The 22322-nt window shown below is 40.7% G+C and overlaps 1 protein-coding gene across 2 annotated transcripts in view; it reads right to left on the reverse strand.

Annotated features, from left to right (window-relative positions):
* The window catches only part of tbxa2r (thromboxane A2 receptor), a 43718-nt gene extending 29529 nt beyond the window's left edge, over positions 1-14189 (reverse strand). For both annotated transcript variants that reach the window (XM_034180025.1, XM_034180026.1), the window contains exons 1-2: positions 13958-14189; positions 922-1793 (exon numbers count right to left, since the gene is read on the reverse strand). In XM_034180025.1, the coding sequence (XP_034035916.1) occupies positions 922-1722 (801 nt within the window). In that variant the 5' untranslated portion in view covers positions 1723-1793; positions 13958-14189. The remainder of the gene's footprint in view (positions 1-921; positions 1794-13957) is intronic.
* Between the last annotated feature and the right edge of the window lie 8133 nt (positions 14190-22322).

The following is a 22322-nucleotide window of genomic DNA, read 5'->3' on the forward strand; positions in this document are numbered from 1 at the left end:
ATTTTCACCGAAAGCCAGATAAATTTTTCGAATGGTTTCCAGCTGCCAGTCTCTGTTTCTGAAAAAATTCTGATGGAAAAAAAGCCCAAATCATTCCGCCATTTCCTGACAATGAAAATCCGCCGAGGGGCTGGACCACTCCTCACTCAAAGCCTGCTCACAGGCGAATGACGCAACCGACAGGCGTGGAAAAACTCACGCATGCGCACGAGGGTTGAAGCTTGTCTGACGCAATCACACATGATTCAAGTCCATATAGTTTTTGAAAAAATAAAAAGGTTGGTTTCTTTTCTAATAGACCTCGTATTGTAAAGACGGGTCAGCAGAAAATTCCCCTCCTTCGCAAACTGAATTCCTTGTCAGTCCAATCATTCTGTCATTTTGAATCAAGCATTTATTGAGAATCTTCTGACTTTCTCTTTTATATGCTGGTGCTTGACATTAAAAGACAGAAACAGTTTACAATATTGTTAAGATCTGTTTAAAGACTACTGGGATAAATGGTGTATGAGCATTTTGTGTCTTTTCCTACAGCCACAAAGAAGCATGCTATACCTGGGTGTAGCAAACAAATATGTTAGGTTAAGTCAAATGCAACTCCAAACTCAATATTTCACTACTTCTGACAGCTACCAAGCCACAGAAATTCAGTTCGAATGCACAGTTTAATGACTGAATGGTATTTTTTTTTCTGGATTTTTATTAACAAAACTGTGAGTTTTTACCTTGCCAGTACTGATTGCTGTCTTTAGTGAAATTTTGTCATCTTACTCATTCTTTGTAGTAGGAATTTTACTCTGATAGGTAACACAGCATTTAACATGCATAGTTTCATTGTGGCTTTATAATTTTGTAAATAAAATAGTGAGGCAGACATGGATACGTCGAGCAGTGTTGGCTTTTTAAAAATGTGTAACTCACCAGCAGGGGGCACCAGCAGATGGAGGCGATGACCATAATCAGAATGAGCTGCACCATCATTTCCACCTCATAGTCACGGCGACGCTGTGTCCTGTCCTGACCGCAGCACACCTTGATCAGCGTCACGACACTCACAGTGTTCAGCACAAAAGATGCAGTAATGGACAGCAAACCAATCAATGAGAAGATCAACGAGAAGACCAAGTCACTTCCCAGTGAGCTGATGTTGAAAAAACACCAGGACCCTGGCATCTGAATGTGGTAGCTGCCCACATTTAATAAGGGCAGCAAAGCTATGCAGCCAGCAAACAGCCACACAGTCATCACCATAGAGACTGCCCGGGTCTTGGGCATGCTGAAGGAGCGTGCAAAAGGACAGTTGATGCCAATGAAGCGCTCCACTGCCATGCCAGCACCAAGCAGCAGAGGGCACAGTCCGTAAAACACCATGGACATGCCCATGAAGTTGCAGAAGTGGCACTTTGGGTCTATATGACGCCAGTTAAATTGTGTAACATGAAAGGAGACCACAATCAAGCCTGTCACCAGGAGACCCATGAAGTCTGTGACCACCAGGCCACAGAGGAAGATTAGGAAGGAGGAGCGAGAGCGGCTATGTGTCTGACGGAAGGATTTGATGAGAACCACAAAGGCTATGAGGTTGGAGCTGAGGCCCAAAACGCTGAAGACCGATGAGAAGTAGGCCGAGGCGATGGTGTGGTTGTACCTGAATGGGGGGCTGTTGATGGAGTAGCAGAGCGGTGTGGTGTCGTTAGCGAGTACTGCCATGGAGGCGTTCATGGTGACCAACTGGTGCAAGGTTTCTGCTTCGCCACGCTCAGACAAGAGAAGACAACATTTTGCTCTTCCACCTTAGAATAAAAAAAGAGAGGCACATTTTAAGTCTTTCTTAATAAATTTAGATTTTGTTGTCAAGCAATACAAGGGTGATTCTTTAACTACGGGCACTATTGGCCTTTTAAATGTAATTTCCACCACACCATTGCCTTACAATATAAAGCGCCTTGGGGCAACTGTTTGTTGTGATTTGGCGCTATATACACGTGCTTTGATGTCACTGTTTATCTCCATAGAAACTACCCAAACAATCTTTCATAGAAACTGTTTAAAGGGACATTACAGTGTTGTGGTGTAAATTACGGCAATAGTGTGGGACAACTACATTTTGTTTAAAAAAATCACAACAGTTGTATGACATTGAATACCCCAATTATGTTTTGATTATTTTACTGATATTTTATTCAGCGATATTTTAAAACATTAGAAAAAACGTTTCTTTACCATTCATTTTTATCATCGAAGATCAAAAGTCTGGGTGTGGGACAAGCACAAAACGGCAATATTTGCATATAATGATGCTGAAAAAGGTGAAAAAGTCATCATAGACTACTAGAACAAATTTCTTAACACACTTTCATTGTAAAGATAACTATAAAAGTGTGAAATTTCCCCTTTTTCTGTTTTTCATACAATATGATCAAAGGACATAATAAGTGCCCGTAGTCCACAAATAACTCTAATTATTTAAAGAATGACTGATTCAGACAGCTAGCTAGATAGACAGATAGCTAGATTTTTTTTTTTTTAACTTTCAAACATTCTTATTTCTATTCCTTGGTCTTTTTGTTGAAGTCATGAAACAACACCACCAAATGGTTTCCGTGGGCACTGGGCAGGTAGGTAGCATAATGTCTGGCCAACCTGGTCTCACGGTAAGTCGTGATTCAGCCGCACGAAATATACATTAATCTATTGGTTCATGATATTGTGACTTAAAATGCCTCATTTTCGTCACAGCAGCACAGATTCATTCTAATTCATTCCGTGATGGCTGCACGAAATGAAAAGTGAAACTGGGGTCAGGGGTGGTTATGGTTAGGGTGGGGGGGAAAAGTAGATTAGGTTATGGTTAAGGTTAGGGTCGGGGGTAGGAGTAGGGTTAGGAATAGTGAGTTAAAAAAAAAAAAAACCCCGTCACGAAAATTTGACTAATTTCGTCACGGGAGCATAAAAAAAAAAAAAAACCCCGTGAGACTGGGCTGTGTCTGGCACATGATGACAAACACAACAGCGTAAAAAAAAAACCTTTTTAGAACTCAGTTTTGCACAATGCTACCTAAAAATTGTTTTATCATGGAAATTTTTTTTTTTAAAGTTAGTAGTCACAGATTTGACTTCTTTATATGTTTTTATGTGTTACATATTTAGCAGTTCTTCAAATTTCAAATGTTTTAGACACATTACATGTGTCGACTGTTTAATTTTCTCACTTCAAACATCCCTCACTCCCAAACATTCTTTCAGTTGATGGGATAAGAAAAGTGTCCAAAATATCAATGTAAACTTTTGCATTTATTGATGATGTAATGACAGCCATCTCCCCAGTGCCTTTACCTGACATGCAGCCCCATATCATCAATGACTGTGGAAATTTACATGTTCTCTTCAGGCAGTCATCTTTATAAATCTCATTGGAACAGCACCAAACAAAAGTTCCAGCATCATCACCTTGCCCAATGCAGATTCGAGATTCATCGCTGAATATGACTTTCATCCAATCATCCACAGTCCACGATTGCTTTTCCTTAGCCCATTGTAACCTTGTTTTTTTGTGTTTAGGTGTTAATGATGGCTTTCGTTTAGCTTTTCTGTATGTCAATCCCATTTCCTTTAGGTGGTTTCTTACAGTTCGGTCACAGACGTTGACTCCAGTTTCCTCCCATTCGTTCCTCATTTGTTTTGTTGTGCATTTTCGATTTTTGAGACATATTGCTTTAAGTTTTCTGTCTTGACGCTTTGATGTCTTACTTGGTCTACCAGTATGTTTGCCTTTAACAACCTTCCCATGTTGTTTGTATTTGGTCCACATTTTAGACACAGCTGGCAGTGAACAACCAACATCTTTTGCAACATTGCGTGATGATTTACCCTCTTTTAAGAGTTTGATAATCCTCTCCTTTGTTTCAATTGACATCTCTCATGTTGGAGCCATGATTCAGTCAGTCCACTTGGTGCAACAGCTCTCCAAGGTGTGATCACTGCTTTTTAGATGCAGACTAACGAGCAGATCTGATTTGATGCAGGTGTTAGTTTTGGGGATGAAAATTTACAGGGTGATTCCATAATTTATTCCTCAGAACTGAGTGAGTCCATATTTTTTTGCCTCTGCTTGGTCTAAAAAAGTAACCGTTACTGACTGCCACAATTATTTTTCCTGATTTCTTATAGTGTTTCTTAAAGCCAGAAAGTTGCCATTTGAAATGACTTTAGTTTTGTGTCATGTCTGTGATCTGCTTTTTTCTACAAAATTAAACAACTGAATGAACATCCTCCGAGGCTGGTGATTCCATAATTTTTGCCAGGGGTTGTATTAGGCCATGGAAGACTTCATTAAATTTTGGAGGTGATCCTGATTGACAGACATCAGAAATCTCTGATTGCTCTTGTTTTAAAGTGCTACTGCTGTGGTGAGCTATGCGTGTTTTTCCTGCCTGTGTCTGTATACATATATTATGGCATATGAATCCCATTTGGCTCATACCATTATCAATACATAAAGATTTATATATTGCAGCAGACCTGATTTTTTTCCATCCCATGTAATTATAGGGGGGTAACACAAAAAACATACAACAAAGACAGAAACCGTAACAAAAACAGAAGGAGGTGATCATAATGATTTCAAGAGAGAAGTATGCAGAGTTTATCATGATTCAAAAACTACTGTATCTAGAGTAAATGTGAAGTGAATGAATGTTAAGAATTGTATCAGCCCCACACTGCTCCCGACCCGCAGACAGGACCCCACGGCTCCACAGGGACAGGCGGCCTGAAGGTTAGTTATATTTTTGTTACCAGTCTCAGCTCTCTCTGAAAAAGAAACCGGAGACTTGACTTTTATAAATTCTTTCACAATTTACAACCCCAAATAAGACAAAGTTGGGACTGTATGGAAAATACAAATTCAAACGACGTACGTTGACTTTGACGTCTGAACCCAAGATATTTCATGTTTGGTGTGGTCAACTTCATTTCATTCGTTAATACACACCCATTCCTGCATTCCAGGCCTGCAACACATTCCAAAGAAAGAAAGAAAATCAAGTTGGGATGTGTGCAATTTAGGGCTAGTACTGAGGTAAATAATAATTTAAAATATAACACAATGCTAAAATACCCTTGGCTGTATGAGCATTGTCTTCATAATTTGCAGGTGTTTAGTTGGTATCCCAGCGCAAACTAAATATATAAAATTATACATTTATTGTTATTTACATTAATTAATAGGATCCTAATGTCTTATTTACATTTTGTACATATTCAGTCAAGCCCCTCTATTGAAGCCCCCTGTCAACCCCCCAAAACAAAATGGATTTGATTCATAGCATAAAAATAGGAAACAGAATGTGACCTTTTGACCTCTTAAAATAGATCAAGGTTAGCCATCTTTGAACTTGTCCAAGGTCTCTGTCCCAAGAATTTTCCTTGTGAATTTGAAGAACCTGGCAGTAATAGGACTGGACTTATGCTGAGCACAGACAGACAGTTAGACGGATGGATGGATGCCAAGCCTTCGCAGTACCCAATGGCCATATTTTGATGGCCTCGGGTAAAAATTAAATGATGCTACTTCAAAGTGGTGATTGTAATGATGATTTGGTACAAAAGCAGTATCTACAAAAGGCTGAGTCTTTGAGGTGCAAAGATAGCCAAAGGAGCTCTAGTTTGTCAACAGATGTATGAGAAAATTATTGAAATGTTTTAAAACAATGCTTTTCAAAGAAAGATTGGAAGGGATTTGGATTCACAAATGTCCCTTTTAACTTTGCTGTAAAGAAGCCTTCTGGTTAGCCTTGTCTAGAAGAGGCATTGACTTCTCTGGGCTCTGAGGCGTCTGTGTTTGACCATCACACAGTGGAAATGTGTATTGTGGGAAGAGTGAATGCACAATTCTGCAGTTTGGAAGTCCAGCGGAGCAGTCAAGTGTGTAGAAAGAGTAAAGCAGTGGACTGAGCACACATCTTTGAGGGGCACTGTTACTGATGTTCAGAGATGAAGACTGGTGTTTATCCAGTCTAACATTCTATATGTGGTTTGTTAACAATCCAGTACCCAGTTACAAAGTGAGGTACTGAGGTTTATGCCTTGTAGTTTTGTGATGAGTTTGCTTGACAGGATGGTATTAAATGTACAACTATAGTCAATGAAGGGCATACAGGCATACATATGTTCTTACGTTCCAGGTGTCATACAGTAAAGTGCAATTTATTCTAATTTACCAAACATGAGATGCAGACAAATGAGAAATTACACATGAAATTAAAGTTAAGTTTGCATCCTTACAAATTTCCAATAAAAATGAACACAATTCACTAAACATTTTCCTATATAGTCCCAGAGGCCCATTGGTACAGTTACTTATCCTCAGATTCTATGACGTGAAGCAGATGGCAGTCTACGGTTACCCCTGGATGGGACGCCAATCTGACAACTTCCTTCTCCAGGCAAGAATGGCACACATTTACAGATAGATGAACTGAAACAAAACAGCGTGCCATCCTACCAGACAACATGACAGTCCGTTGCCTGATCGCAAAATGTGATCCCAACACGTGATTGCAACATCCAGATAGTCCGTCCGTCATGTGGAGCATTAACTGACAGCCATGACACACGTGTACCTCAGTGGGGCCAGCTCATGGGCCCCACAACCTGGAGAGGGGAAAGCGTGAGCTCATTGATGTTATCGCTGACTGCTGGACAGCTGATATCCTGGAGGCTGAGGGAGTGTAAAATAGGAAACAAAGGTGTAAAATAGGAAACAGAAAAGACAGAGAGAGAGTGGGGGGGGGGGGGGGGGGGCGCCGCTGTGTGATGCTTTGATAACAGAATCTGCTTTACCTGTCCTCTGGATTACGTCTTTGCTCCACTATATGGACTGAATGCATGTGGACCACGGTCCCACGATCATGTGTTGACTGTCTGTGATGCATCGCGGATGATGTGATGTCTGTGTTAATATGATCACATCCATTACAGTTATGTGTTTGTCAGGGGACCCTGGTTGACATGCAATCACATCATGGGTTGGATGTTATTCGAAATCTAGCAGGGAGACAGCGTTTCATGCTGTGCCACACCCCTGTAAATATCTGATTTATGGGGGGAGGAAGAGAGAGAGAGGGAGGATGCATGTGCAATGGGGGGGGGGGGGGGGCATCCAACCCTGGTACTGACATGTAATGTGGGACACAGCAGGTCTTCCCACAAGTGGACCACAGGGCTCATCCTGTGAGTGAAGAATTTCAATACTGATGTGTACACATGGCATGAAAGATAACGCTGTATATGTGAAAAATTCGATGCAGACACTGACAAGGTCAGAAAAAGCCAGAAACACATGCACAAGAATTTTCCTTTCAAGTTTTTCGCTTTCATATGTTTGTTGCAAACTATGCAGTCCATCTGTATTATTGCTCATTCCAACAACTCTCTATATGACGCCCTGTTACTGCGGCGGTTCCACCCATCAGCCTGTTTGGCTATGTTTTTGAGTTTGTTTATTATTGGGGTTTTTCATCAGTCTTTGTTTTCTATTTTTTTGCTGTGTGTGTGTGTCCTGTCAGTGTCACGCATGTGGGTGTGTTATCATAGTGTTGGCGTCCATAGTGTGCACCTATGAACATGTGTGTGGATGTGCTGTCGCCTCCAGTGTGTGGATCTGTGTGTGTGTTTCTGTCATTTGACTCCCTGCGTCATGCGTGTGTGTGTGTGTGCTTGTGCAATCTCCGTTTCCCTGCACCGGGTTTATGGTTGTTGTGTTGGTCCTCCCCCTCCCCCTGCTGTGTCATGTTTGTCTCCACCCCGTGCATGTAGTTTATTATGTCTGTCTGTCCCGGTTTCTGATTCTGTGTCTTTGGTTTGGAATTATTCTTTATGTTTGTCACGTTATTTCTTGGTATTCAGTGTTTTGGTCTTTATTTTTGTATGGATTATCATTTAGGTTTGATCTGTCATGGATTAGTCCCTAAAGAAGGCAGGTTTGGACCCCAAATGCAGGTAGCCAAAAGACACAAGAGATGATGGCAAATATACAGTTATTTATTGAACTCCAGAATAATAGTGAACATCAAATCCAAGAAACATCCAAAAACTCGAAAAAACAGGACAGACTCCAAAAGACAAAAATCTTCACCAAAAATCTCAAACCCAATGTGACTGAGATCAAAAAGCAAACTGGAGGATAATAAGCAAGTCAAGACTTCTGTCAAAAAGGGAGACAGTGAGGATGAAGATACTCTTTAAAGCTATTGAGAAGCTGTTGAGCGAAAATACTAATGTTTACATTTAAAATTAATTAAAAATATAAACTGATTTAAAATGCAAACACAAGAGGTGCATCTCATGCAGCCAGTGGAGCGCTATGGTTCCACATGGATTTTGAGTCAACTGATCACATGACCTGAAAGCTATTGAGCTGAAATGCTAATATTTACACTTAAAATTCATTAAAAATATGAACAGATTTAAGATGTAAAAACAAGAGGTGTATCTCATGCAGCCAGTGGAGCACAATGATTCCACATGGATTTTGAGTCAAATGAGTCAATTTGAGTCAATTGGCTTTTGAGTCAATAGCTTCCAAGTCATGTGCTAACCCTAACCTCTTGTTTTTACATTTTAAATCTATTAACATTTTTAATTAATTTTTATATGTAAATATTAGCCTTTTAGCTCAATAGCTTCTAGGTCATGTGATCATTTGACTCAAAATCCATGTGGAATCACAGTACTCCACTGGCTGCATGAGATACACCTCTTGTTTTTGCATTTTAAATCGGTTCATATTTTTAATTAATTTTAAATGTAAACATTAGCATTTTTGCTCAACAGCTTCTCAGTAGCTTTAAACACAGTATTGAACACAGTGGTTTGAATATCCCACCTTTTTATTTTGAAAACAGGAAGTTGGTACTCGACATAGCCGTCTACCGTTTACTGTAACGTCTGCAATACTGGTGCTCTTGAAATGTTGCAGTGGCTTGCTCAGAGTCACTCTGTCGCCGGAGCAAAGAGGATGTTTACCCGCAGTAAAGAAGAGGGTAAACCGGAGCGAACGTCTGTCGAATATCCAAAGTAAAACTAACTTCACTGCGGTCTGTATTTAAGCACTTTGGTTCTGTTGCTCGGTGGCGGGTACTCTACATGGTGTGCTTGTTACAGTCTTTGCCTTTCTCCTGTCTGCCCCCCTCCCTTGTGTTGTAAGTATTCTTTGTAATTCTGGACATTCTCTATGCTCCTCTGGTTTTCGTACTTTTGCCTCTGATATTATTGGATTCACAGACTGTTGTAAATTTTTCGGTTGGACTTGCCCTATAAAATCACTGAATCTTTTGGAGTGATCTTGTCTGCATATTTGGGTTCGACGCACTTAACTCCTAACACTTTTACACACAGTCACGCCATCATCGTCTTCAACATATTTATTTCTAATATGTGACCAGAACTGTTATACATTGTTTTTTCCAGGCAAAAGACACACATGTGCATAAAAGGAAGGAAATATTAGGAGAAATATTAAAAACAAGCACATCATGGGGAATTTTTCCATGTTATTTGCACCAGCGTCACCAAGCCAAATTCCTTTGCATGTACTCAGAGAATGAAGCTGTTCTGATGCTGAAGTAAACAAATACTAAATATTTACAGGACATAAGCATGCCCGTATATAGAGGGGGTTCAACCGAACCCCCCCCCCGATTTTTTTCTGCTAATTTTTTTCTGATCTGGATATCAACGTTATGGATTTTCTTTTCATTGATAATAAGTAACAAGCACTAACTGTTACACAGCTATTATCACACACCCTCAAGTTTCAATTTCCTCTGCCAGAGTAATCCCTTAAGTGATGAAAGGGGAAACTGCTAGATAAACTTTTCCCATGGGGGTTGAGAATTTTTGCTCCCTGGTCCCTATCCTCCTGTGATATCAAACAGATTAGTAGGCTTATAAATACCCATGTAGACACACAATTACACTTGTCTGGTTTGTAAAAACATGTTTGTATGTATAAGCTGCGAAATAAAGGGACCTACTCCTTCCTGTTGCAAATACTGTAAAGGTGCAAATATTCGCGTGGGATTTATTATGCGAATTTCGCGAGTTAAACAAGGTCGCCATATTAAATACCGCTATTTTAATACATAATGTACATATACGTACATATTCATAATGTAAACGCGAATATTAATACCGCTAAATATGAGGTCTGTTAGAAAACTATCCAACCTTTTTATTTTTTGCAAAAACTATATGGATTTGAATCATGTGCGCTTCCATCAGCCAAGCTTGAACCTTCATGTGCATGCGTGAGTTTTTTCACGCCTGTCGGTTGCGTCATTCGCAACCGACAGGCAGGTATAAAGTTTGCATTAATGTTATCCTGGTTCTTCCTGGGTGGTTCTTATGGCAACTGATCCAATCCCAAGCAAGGACTGTTTGTATATAAAAATGTATTTCCTAAAATGATACATTTTGGGTTTCAAATGAAATTTATGTAGCTTTTTACCCCTCGAAATCCTCAAAAAGCTTCTGCTTCGGGGGGCTTCGCCCCCCTGAGCTCCCCACGAGGGCGTTGCCCCTCGACCCCACTGGGGGCCCTGCGGCTCACTGGACCCCCAACTCAAGGATTTGAACCCCCCTTTCACATTCCTATATACGGCCCTGATAAGTACCCTGGTTCTTCTGAATAAATCTGTGTTTTCTTTATGCTTTCAGTTCATTACAATGTCAAAAATGTAAAATTTACAGAAGTTCATTAAAAAAATGTAATGTTACACCTATGTCTATTTTAATCAAAGAAAGTAATTTATTAAAGAAAGGAAAACACCTTTTCAGCTTACAAAATCCTGATAAAATTCAAGATTACTTCAGCCCTGTCCTATAAGCACTCATTGAACAGGCTCATGGTCCTGAACAGTGGTTCCCAATCCTGGTCCTCTGCCCACAGCTAACTGGTTCACTCAGGCGTCAGTTAGCGCTTGATTGACTACGTGCGCCAAAATGAGCTAAACAACTTTTGGCAGAGCAGGTGAGATGAAAACTGTGCAGGTTAGAGGTCCCTGAGGACCAGGACTGGGAACCATTATGCACTTACAAGACAGGTCCAATTAGGGAATAACTCTGTTGTGTCTGATGATTTGCGGACGTTAATGCTGGATTTTATGGTTGCAAATTGAGTTTTATGGTGACGCATTGGCGGAGTGAGTAAAACACATATTTGCGACCGGAATCCAGCATTAACGTCCGCAAATCATCAGACACAAGGGGGTTATTCCCATTATAATCCAATTCCATTGTTTGCACGGTTTATTTTTCTGTAAGTAATTCGGTCGGCGACGCTTACCATAGCAACAGCGTCTTCATGCCAAACTGGAAATTCTGTGAGCAGACCCACATATTTCTCCATCTCATCACTTGAACTGAGTTAAATCCACGGTAAATCCATCAATCAACCCAGTTAAATCCATTCAATCCACACATTTCGGCATTGTCGTCGCTCCACCAGTTTCTCTCGTTCTCAGCTGACAGCGCCATTATTGATACCTGCGTAGCAATGTGGTCAGACTGCGGAGTAATACATCAAATGTGAAACAGCTGATTATAAAGCCACTGTCAAGACAATATTTTACGGTCTGACATCTCACACGATTAACCAATCAGATTTACGGAACAAATGTAATTGGATTAGAATGTACTTTATATATTTATTCTGCAGCTCTGTGTGTGATATGAAGTATTACACAGGTCCCTGGTCTTGTATGCAGCCATTAGAAAGGCTCATAATGGCTCTGCATGCAGTAATTAGAAAGGCGGCCTCTGCTGTCTTTCTTGAGTTCATCCATCACTAACAGACCCGAGACATTAAAAAACGTCAGGAATATTGACCTGCTGCTGTACGTTTTCTCCACACTACAGTAACTAATAAGCATGTCCTCCTTAATGTGCACACACACACACACACACACACACACACACACACACACACACACACACACACACACACACAGAAAATTTCCCACAAAGTGGTTGTTATTGTTGTTGTTCTTGGAGATGGTAATTATTGTCCTGGAGTACTTAAAGTACTGTACACTAAGTTGTGCAGTAAGCAGATGATAAACATTTCGGGTCGTACATCTGGATGAAAATAGATCAAGTCAAAGCACGTGATGCAAAACACCTCAACAGTGCTCCCAAATGTTAATTTATACAAAATTATAAATCTAAACCATGTTGTTGGATGCAGTGGCTGAGTGGTTGGCACTGATGCCTCACAAGAAGGTCGTGGGTCCCACCCGCGGCCTTTCTGTGTGGACTTTACATGTTCTCCCTGTGTTCGTGTGAGTTCCCTCGTTACTCCCACATCCAAAGACATGCACGTTAGGTAAATTGGAAACTTTAAGTTGACTGTAGGTGTGTGCGAGTGTGAATGTTTGTCTGTCTACGTGTCGCCCTGCGACAGACTGGCGTGCTGTCCAGGGTGTACCCCGCCTCACTCCCTATGACTACTGGGATAGGCTCCAGCAACCTCCCGTGACCCTTGATTGGAGTATAGAGGATGGATGGATGGATGTTGCTGGAGGGTATAATTTAACCGCTTGTAATTATTGCAGCACAAAATGTTCTTCTCACACTTGGTGAGAAGTTTGGGTTGAAGTTGTAATGGCAACAGATCACCACAGAGACAAGAATTTTTGGTTAATTTAAATAAATTCTGACAAAGAGCATGTTAATTGTTAATCGATGTTGTGTTTGCATAAAAGATAGAAGTCAGGATTTTTTTAAAAGTTTATAAAAAATGTTTTTAACTGTTGGAAGTTAACCCTTAAATTGAGTAAGCAGTATAGAAAATGGATGTTGCAAGATAGGCTATTACACTAATGAACAAAATTTTAGCAAATCCAGGTGAACTGTTTGAGCCACATCTGGAATCAGTATTGCATTTTAAGGTGGTTACAAAAAATAATGCAGAGTCAACAAACTGGAGGGGGACAACCTATGAAATAGGATCTCAGAATAATCACATTTGACTCATTATGATATTATATTCTGTGAAAGTATATACAAAAGAGATATGCCAGTGTAATTTCCCCCGGTTCTTTATGTAATATTCTGCCCCTTACCAAGAACCAAATCATTATATTCCTCATTTTGAATTTACTAAAAGTCATGTTGAAACTGGGCCCGGGTCCCCACAGACTGACTCCATCTTGTGTAGGACCATTGAGATGGCTCGCACAACACCTTTATCTAAAACCTGCACATGCATGATGGAAGTAAAACTTAACTTTTAAGTTGAACCAGGTTCCAGAGACTTGGAAACAGATAATAAAGGCAAATACTTGATAACTAACATAAAATAAGGAATTAGCACAGATATTATCTAACACCAGGATAGCTTTAGTTTTAGTTTTGTTGTTGTTGTTGTTGTTGCTGTTTGTTTCAACTATTTTAAGATAAACTATTATACTCAAGTCCAAAAATTTTAGGAAATCTCAGTGAAAAGTTTGGGTCACGTCTAGAAGTGATATTGCATTTTAAGGTAGATATGCAAAATGATGCAAGTCAAGAAATTGGACAAAACAAACAACAAAACACACACACACACACACACCGCGACCTGATCCAGGTCAACAGTTGAAGATGACACACGATAAGGTATATTGGGTATTTAGCACAAATACACACTCTGACTGCCCATCTCATTCCCTCTGTTCCGGAAAACAAGTGATTCAGTTTTTGAGGTGATCTGGAATATATTCTGGAACTGAGGTCCAGAGGAATGTTTTCCACGTAGCCAAACATCTATCTGATTTTTCTTTCTAGAAGTTTTAAGCAAAATATGAGCTTAGAAACCTGCACTTCTAGTTTAACTTTTTTTTTTAGCATGTTGCTCTTCTTATTCTTCTTTTTTTTATTTTTTTTTATTTTAATATAAAAGTTTCTCAAGTCTTACCATAACACCAAGGACCAAGCTGACTTTCAGCTGCAGACTTTGAGATTCTCCATCCAGTTCATCTCTCTCTGCTGTCATTAAAAGGTGTGAGGAACATGTCAGATAGACCAAGAACTATTTGATGGAGGTAAAGTCCTAAATCCCACAGCATGCCTTCAGCAGTGAAGTCCTTTCATCTCCTTTCCCAGCTGTGTCCTGGAGCAGCTCAGACTCATCTCTCCCTCTGCAGCTGCACTTCCTCTCTCTGGTCAGTGGTGGTCCCTCCCCGGAAGACAATGGGAAGGGCAATTTAGGCAAGAGTGTATCGCAAGTCACATATGGGGAGGGAATGAAAAAGGTAATAAATCATGGATGTGGTGAGAGAAAGCCAAACACATTGGTGGGAACACTTTGGAAACACCATTTGTTTAAACATACAACTGAAGGCACATACACAGTAAAAATCAGCAGTGTTAAATTAACACTTACCATGTTAAATTAACACTGCCAGTGCACATATTAGATTAGACAGAACTTTATTGATCCCTTGGGAAAACTTCCTCAGAGTTCCAGCAGCATTGTATAGCAGCACACAGGGTAAGAAGCACACAAAGTATCAAAAGTGAAAGCAAAAAATAAAAAAAACAAATGGTGGTCCTATGTGTTGTGTGGGCCACCAGAAGAGGAGGTACTGCTGGCCCACCACCAGAGGGCGCCCTGCCTGAAGTGCGGGCTTCAGGCACGAGGGGGCGCTGCCGCCTTACAGGAACAGCCGAGGTGACAGCTGTCATAGTTGATGAGTGACAGCTGTCACCGATCATCTGCACTTCACCCCGGATAAAAGCAGGATGACACCTCCACCACGTTGCCGAGATATCGTACTTCTTGGAGGTAACTTTCTCTGCCTGCGTATTGTACTAATTGATTTCAAGAGCTACTTTGTCGCAGCTGTCTACCCAGAGGACCGGCGTGGGCCGCGACTATTTCATTCTACGTCCCACCAGATAAGTGGTACTCAGACGCTGCACGAGTGTGTGTTAGAGGTGGAGGTGGAATTCCCACCGTTGTTGTTACGGCGTGTACACACACCCACACTTGACTCTTTGCTCTTCGCCAGCAGTACCAGATCCGACACACTGAGACGGTGGCCACCTGGGGAATTCGGGACCTGGCGGCTCCAGTATTCTTCGGGTTCGGTGGCGGTGGAAATCGTGTGGTTCCGGTTCATCTCCAGACGGACGTCTCCTATCGTCGAGCCTGCCCACACGACACCTTTATCCATTGACTTGTATTTATTCTACGAGGTCTATTAGAAAAGTATCCGACCTTATTATTTTTTCAAAAACCATATGGATTTGAATCACGTGTGATTACATCAGACATGCTTGAACCCTCGTGGGCATGCGAGAGTTTTTTCACGCCTGTCGGTTACGTCATTCGCCTGTGGGCAGTCTTTGAGTGAGGAGTCGTCCACCCGCTCGTCGATTTTTTTCATTGTTTAGGAATGGCTCAGAGACTGTTGCTTTGTTTGATAAAAATTTTTTCAAAACTGTAAGGCACAACTGAGTGGACACCATTCAATAAATTCAGCTGGTTTTCGGTAAAAATTTTAACGGCTGATGAGAGATTTTGGTCTGGTAGTGTCGCTTTAAGGACGGTCCACGGCGCCTGACGGCGATCTGCGCTTCGAGGCGGCAGCGTCTCGCCGTTTCAAGTTGAAAACGTCCACATTTCAGGCTCTGTTGACGCAGTAAGTCGTCAGAGAACAGAGAACTTTCCGAAGAAGTCGGCATGAGGAGTTTATTCGGACATTCCATTGTTAACGGTCATTTTGTAATGAAAGAACGTGCGGGCAGAGTCGCATGTCGGGCTGGACCCGACCGCGGGGGGTCGCGGCAGGAAAAACACCTCCGTTGGAAATCTTAACGGGCAAGTTGGAACATGCCCAAGCTGTTAAACAATTTCTCAGTTACTCACTTGTTGAAAGCCATTAAAAGCCGCCTGAATTCTACAAATGGTTTTCAACACGGAGGTGTTTTTCCTGTCGCGGCGCACACAGATTTGCTGAGTCGTCACGGAAACGACTCGGCGAATTTGCGCGTACGTCTTTCATTAAAAAAATGTCCTTAAACAGTGGAATGTCCTCATAAATTCCTCATGCCGACCTCTTCTGAATCTTCTCTGTTCTCTCATGATGTCCTGGGTGAATTAAGCCTTAAATTAGGATGTTATCAGCTCAAAACAGGCCGACGACAGCGCCTGGAAGCGCTGCAGGACGTCCCGCTCCGTGGGAAGTCCTTACACCGACAGAAACACCCCATAATCTCTCATCAGCCGTTAAACTTTTCACAGAAAACCAGCTTAATTTCTCGATTAGTGTCCACTCGGATATTCCTCACAGGTCCAGAAAAAATTTTGATAAAGCAACGCGCGCCGTCTCGAGCAGCGTGTGAAACAAAGGAATTCAGCCGAGAGGGCGGGACCACATCTCACTCAAGGCCTGCCCACAGGGAAATGACGTCACCGACACGCGTGAAAAAACTCACGCATGCGCACGAGGGTTCAAGCATGATTGGTGGAATCGCATGTCATTCAAATCCATATAGTTAAAAAAAAAAATAAAAGGGTCGGTTTATTATCTAAGATACCTCGTATAATCTGCTGTGTGTGGTTGTGACATTCACAACAGTAAAGTGTTCAAATTTAACTCCCTCTATTGTCCGTTCATTTGCGCCCCCTGCTGTGGGTCCGTGTCACTACACTTTCCCAACACTATGGTCCATATGGTCCTACACTGACTAACAAATTTTTTTTTCACAGAGCAAATGAAGTAGAGTCCTGTGATGAATTGCATGCTATCCTAAACCAGCACTGCTTTTCAAGAAGGCTTTTTTCTTTTCTGAAATCTCAAATTTCTTAACAGTTGTCAAGTTACTTCGGGGGACAGATAAACAGTTACTTTTGAGAGGTGGGGATGGATCTGTTGTCTGTCTGGATGGTAGCCATCCAAGACCTGGGTCGGTTCAGTAATGTAGTAGATACGTCGACACATGGTGCCAGCACATGCTCCAAGACTTGACTTGGTCAAGGTCAAAGGTAGTTCAGCTATGCTGAAAACAAACAACCCCAGATGGGATGAAGGTAGAAAGTGATAAAATGTAAATTCCTCACCATTTTTCTGGAGGTTATAATTCATAGGAGCTGATTACGATGGCCCAACATTACCATACTTTCTGGAGTGTAAGCCTTTTTTTTTTTTTTTTTTGGATATATACTAGTTTGGGAGGCTCTGTGACTTAATCTCCAGTGTGACTTGTATAGCAAAATATCACAAATTTGTTGTTAATAAGAATAACTGTGATGACTATTTATAATGGACTTTCTGTTGTGTGTTGGGGGGGGGGGTTGGCTGGCCAAGATACTGTTTGTGTGTTTTGTGTATACTTCGGGTGGTTTGTGGGGGGCGTGTCTGAGGCTGTGATGATGGATGAAGCATCTCTCACCCTCCACTGTCATCATGCCAACCCCATGCACCTGATGAGCAGTTCACGCGTAGAGCTAAAGGACTACCAGCTGAAGTGGATGCACCTGATCAGCAGTTCACGTGCAGTTCCAAAGGACTTCCAGCTGAAGTAGATATCCTAATGATGTACTACATTTAAGCCATGACTGCTCTGTGTAAGGTGCTGGGGACTCAATCTTGTTGCTGCTGTGTGGCGATCGTTTGTCTAACATTGTGACGCTGAGGATCGCTCCAGGTTTGACGCATCGTGCCTGTTAAGGAGATGGGTGAGGGACATGCTCCATCAGCGCACTTCAGAGGTAACTAAAGCTGTGAATGACTTTGAGTAATTAACAATAGTAATTTGGCGTTTTGTACGCAGCTATATTTGAGCTACTCTGATAATTGTGTAAATTTGCTCTTCACAGCCGTGGCGTGCGGATTGATGGTCCTCCACGGGCTGTGAGAGCTGTTTCTGTAATTTGAGTCTGAATTAGAACCTGAATGTGTTTGTTTGCTGATGGTGTGAACCCTAAACAGTATTTGTGTGAACAGTGTTGACTTATCTCGCCTCTCATCCTTAACAGGCGCTGTCCGATTCATTAACCACCTGGGGGGTGCCGGCGGGAATTTCTGGGTCCAGAACTGTCGGGCTCCAATCCCTTGGGCGCTAGGAAGAGCGCGTCGTCCTCCACCCCGCCAGGCTGTTAATTCACTTTTTGTTTATATTTGCACTTGAAATAAATCTGTTATGTTCTTTGGAACCGCTCTCTGTTTCTTTAGCGCTGGGTCCTTGTCAGACGCTGGTTCGCTCCTCTAACCTGCGTCCCAACATAACACTTTCCCAGTAATCAAAGCACTAAACAAAGTAAACTCTAATAATAAAAGAATAAATGCTAATAAGAAAAACAACTCCACAACAATGTGCAAAAATCACAAATGAAATAGCTGATGATACGATACAAAAAAGGGTGCGATTTATATGCTGGCGTGACTTATATATGGGTTTTTCCTCTTCAAGAGGCATTTTTAAATACCATATTATCATTGCAAGTGTGTTTTTGTTACTTAAACATTTTGAATAAAAAAACAAATCTCACAATGACTCCTGGGATTGTTTAAGCCATGGAGGGTACACCCTGTTGTATTTGAGGGAAATAAGGCTGCATTTCAAAGCGTCTTAGAAATGAAACGACCGAGTTGCGCAACTATGACGCATGTAGTCAGTGAATGCAGCTGTTGAAGGATGCAGCCCGAATTGGTACACAGCCTGCGTGTAACCTTCCTGTTACCATTTTTTTTTTTGAATCTATCCCAAACATTTCCCATGGACAACCCCTGGCAAAAATTATGGAATCACCGGCCTCGGAGGATGTTCATTCAGTTGTTTAATTTTGTAGAAAAAAAGCAGATCACAGACATGACACAAAACTGAAGTCATTTCAAATGGCAACTTTCTGGCTTTAGGAAACATTATAAGAAATCAGGAAAAAAATTGTGGCAGTCAGTAACGGTTACTTTTTTAGACCAAGCAGAGGGAAAAAAAAATATGGAATCACTCAGTTCTGAGGAATAAATTATGGAATCACCCTGTAAATTTTCATCCCCAAAACTAACACCTGCATCAAATCAGATCTGCTCGTTAGTCTGCGTCTAAAAAGGAGTGATCACACCTTGGAGAGCTGTTGCACCAAGTGGACTGACATGAGTCATTGCTCCAACATGAGAGATGTCAACTGAAACAAAGGAGAGGATTATCAAACTCTTAAAAGAGGGTAAATCATCACGCAGTGTTGCAAAAGATGTTGGTTGTTCACAGTCAGCTGTGTCTAAACTCTGGACCAAATACAAACAACATGGGAAGGTTGTTAAAGGCAAACATACTGGTAGACCAAGCAAGACATCAAAGCGTCAAGACAGAAAACTTAAAGCAATATGTCTCAAAAATCGAAAATGCACAACAAAACAAATGAGGAACGAATGGGAGGAAACTGGAGTCAACGTCTGTGACTGAACTGTAAGAAACCGCCTAAAGGACATGGGATTTACATACAGAAAAGCTAAACGAAAGCCATCATTAACACCTAAACAGAAAAAAACAAGGTTACAATGGGCTAAGGAAAAGCAATCGTGGACTGTGGATGACTGGATGAAAGTCATATTCAGTGATGAATCTCAAATCTGCATTGGGCAAGGTGATGATGCTGGAACTTTTGTTTGGTGCCGTTCCAATGAGATTTATAAAGATGACTTCCTGAAGAGAACATGTAAATTTCCACAGTCATTGAGGATATGGGGCTGCATGTCAGGTAAAGGCACTGGGGAGATGGCTGTCATTACATCATCAATAAATGCACAAGTTTACATTGATATTTTGAACACTTTTCTTATCCCATCAATTGAAAGGATGTTTGGGGATGAAATCATCATCAAGGAAATTGGATTTTTAAGTCCATGCCTCAGAGACTGCAAGCTGTTATAAAAGCCAGAGGTGGTACAATGTGTTGGAGCGTTCTTTTGTTTCTTGTTCTTGAGAAACCTCAAGCAGACCAGACTCAAAGGGGTGACCCTCTGCTTGGGCCATGCTACAGACATAATTACAGAAACAATTCTCAAAAGGAAAATACAGGAAATGCTTGACAAGATTATTTTTCTATTTAGACAAAAATTAAGTCAAATTTTCTTTGAAGTCTTTTTTTTTTTTTACTTTCTTAGATATCAATTTTTACAGTGTATTTGAATCTCAAAGTAATATAATAAAGGCAAAGTCCAGACTTCCAGTAGATGTTCAAACAAAGTCAAATATGTCATTCCCATGTAACAAACCTAAGGAACCCCAACCTATTGGTTCAGTGTTTGCTGAACACCATCACCAACGATGTACTGGTGAAAATGCTGACCAAGAAACAAAATGATCCAATTTTAACATTGCTGTAGTTAGAATCATCAATACTGGAAATGTTGAGGCACTGTACACTGGATTTGTTGTCAGCAAATATACTTCATGTTTTTACAAGTAGTAAACATTAAAAGAGCTCATGGAACTGTTTAGCTTGATCAGATGGACATCTGCTCTACAAATGCAGATCACGAATGCCAAACATTTTCAACGAAGTACAGCCTTGTAACAAGAAAGAAGAAAAGAGCAGGAATGAAAGTGAGAGAAGATGCCAAAAAAGATAAATCAGACCAAAGGGTATGAGGCTGATGTTTTCTTGGCTGAATTATTTCTGTCCACAAATAGATCTGAGCTCCTCTTTGCTTTGCAAGTTTTATTCCAAACGCTGCCTCACTCACATCCTGAAGACAAATGTTCTTTTATCTTTCACCCCATTATGGCCAGAGGTGTGACGAGCAACTAACACCAGTTGATGTTACATCCATAGTCCGGGTCTGCAAAATCTGAAGCGCACTTTGTGTGATGTTCTCATGCAACAGTTAAGAAAAGGCATGCCGGGTCAAGAAGAAAGCCGACCTTATCAATCATAAATTGTGACGTTAATCCACGAAAGACAACATGAGAGTCTCCAGACGGCAGGAATGCAAATAACAGCGACAGTGATGGAGTATATTTGTAATTCCTTGTAGAACAACTGCTCACACTATGAACCGGTTTATATAGTCTGGCCTGCCATACTACAGGTCTTTAAAGATTTTATGATCATATATACGTACAGTAGAAGGCTGGCAATTGAAATTAAAGTAACAAAACATTAGGGTTTTTTATTATTTTTTGCAGCTGAGACATGTTTAAAAAGTTATGTTTAGTTTCTCTTACAGAACTGGAGAAGTCTGATTCATGCTAAGATGGCTCTACACTGAAAAAAGAGAATGTTTGAACCAACTTAAAAAAAGCATTACAATTTGTAAAAACCTGAATGAATTAAGTTGTTTGAACTTAAGTTTGAAAGTTAAATCAACTCTAACTTACAAACTTAAGTTCAAACAACTTAATTCATTCAGGTTTTTACAAATTGTAACACTTTTTTAAGTTGGTTCAAACATTCTCTTTTTTCAGTGTAGCTCTCTTTATTTCAAGCTTTGCAGGAGAAATATTTAATCAGAAAGTAGGTCATGTTGCTGTTCCACATTATCCTGTCAGTGACTTGAAGCTTTTTTTTATGATCCACTCTACTAACAAATGTGAATATATATTTATTTTTATCTGGATGGTGTTTAATGTAGAAGATTCTCAAAGTCCCATAACTCTGTCTGGAGCAGTCCTGGCAGAAGACCACCAGGAAGAGGTCCAATCTAATGCCAAGAATATGGACAGCTCCTACTTTGGTAATATAGAGGCCGGATCGCATGTTGCAGTAGTTCCGGTGTAGCAGTTTATCTTCCCTCCTGGATAACTCCCCCCCACAAAAAAATCTTGCAAGATATGTTTGTCAGTGTGTATGTTTGTTTTTTGTTGTTTGTTTGTTTGTAATCATTGCATTTTTCACCTTTAACTCCCTGTGCAGCACACAGTTTATATTGCAGACTCTTGCAACTTAACATATTGCAGCACTAGTAAGGTATCTTTCAGTACACAAACGGATCAAGATCAAGGTCAAAGGTCAAGGTCACAGGAAGGTCAAACACTAAATTCAACTAAACAACCTGGGTGCAATTTTTTAAATTTTGCCTCTAAATTTGGCATGAACATAGTGATAGGCCTTGCTTATAAGCCATTACCTGGGATAAGTGATTGACTTTGAACTTCAGTGTTTCACTTGAGGTCAAATGTCACCTAAATTAGGTCAAACTTCAGATTACAGTAAAACATGTCATGTAATACACCAAATTAATAATATTTTATGATTACATTAGTCCTAGCAGAATGTAGTTCTTTGATTACAAATAGATAAAACTTCATAAGCAAAATGTTCATTACAGCAA

The sequence above is a fragment of the Thalassophryne amazonica genome, chromosome 10, assembly GCF_902500255.1.
Source record: "Thalassophryne amazonica chromosome 10, fThaAma1.1, whole genome shotgun sequence".
NCBI lineage: Eukaryota > Metazoa > Chordata > Actinopteri > Batrachoidiformes > Batrachoididae > Thalassophryne > Thalassophryne amazonica.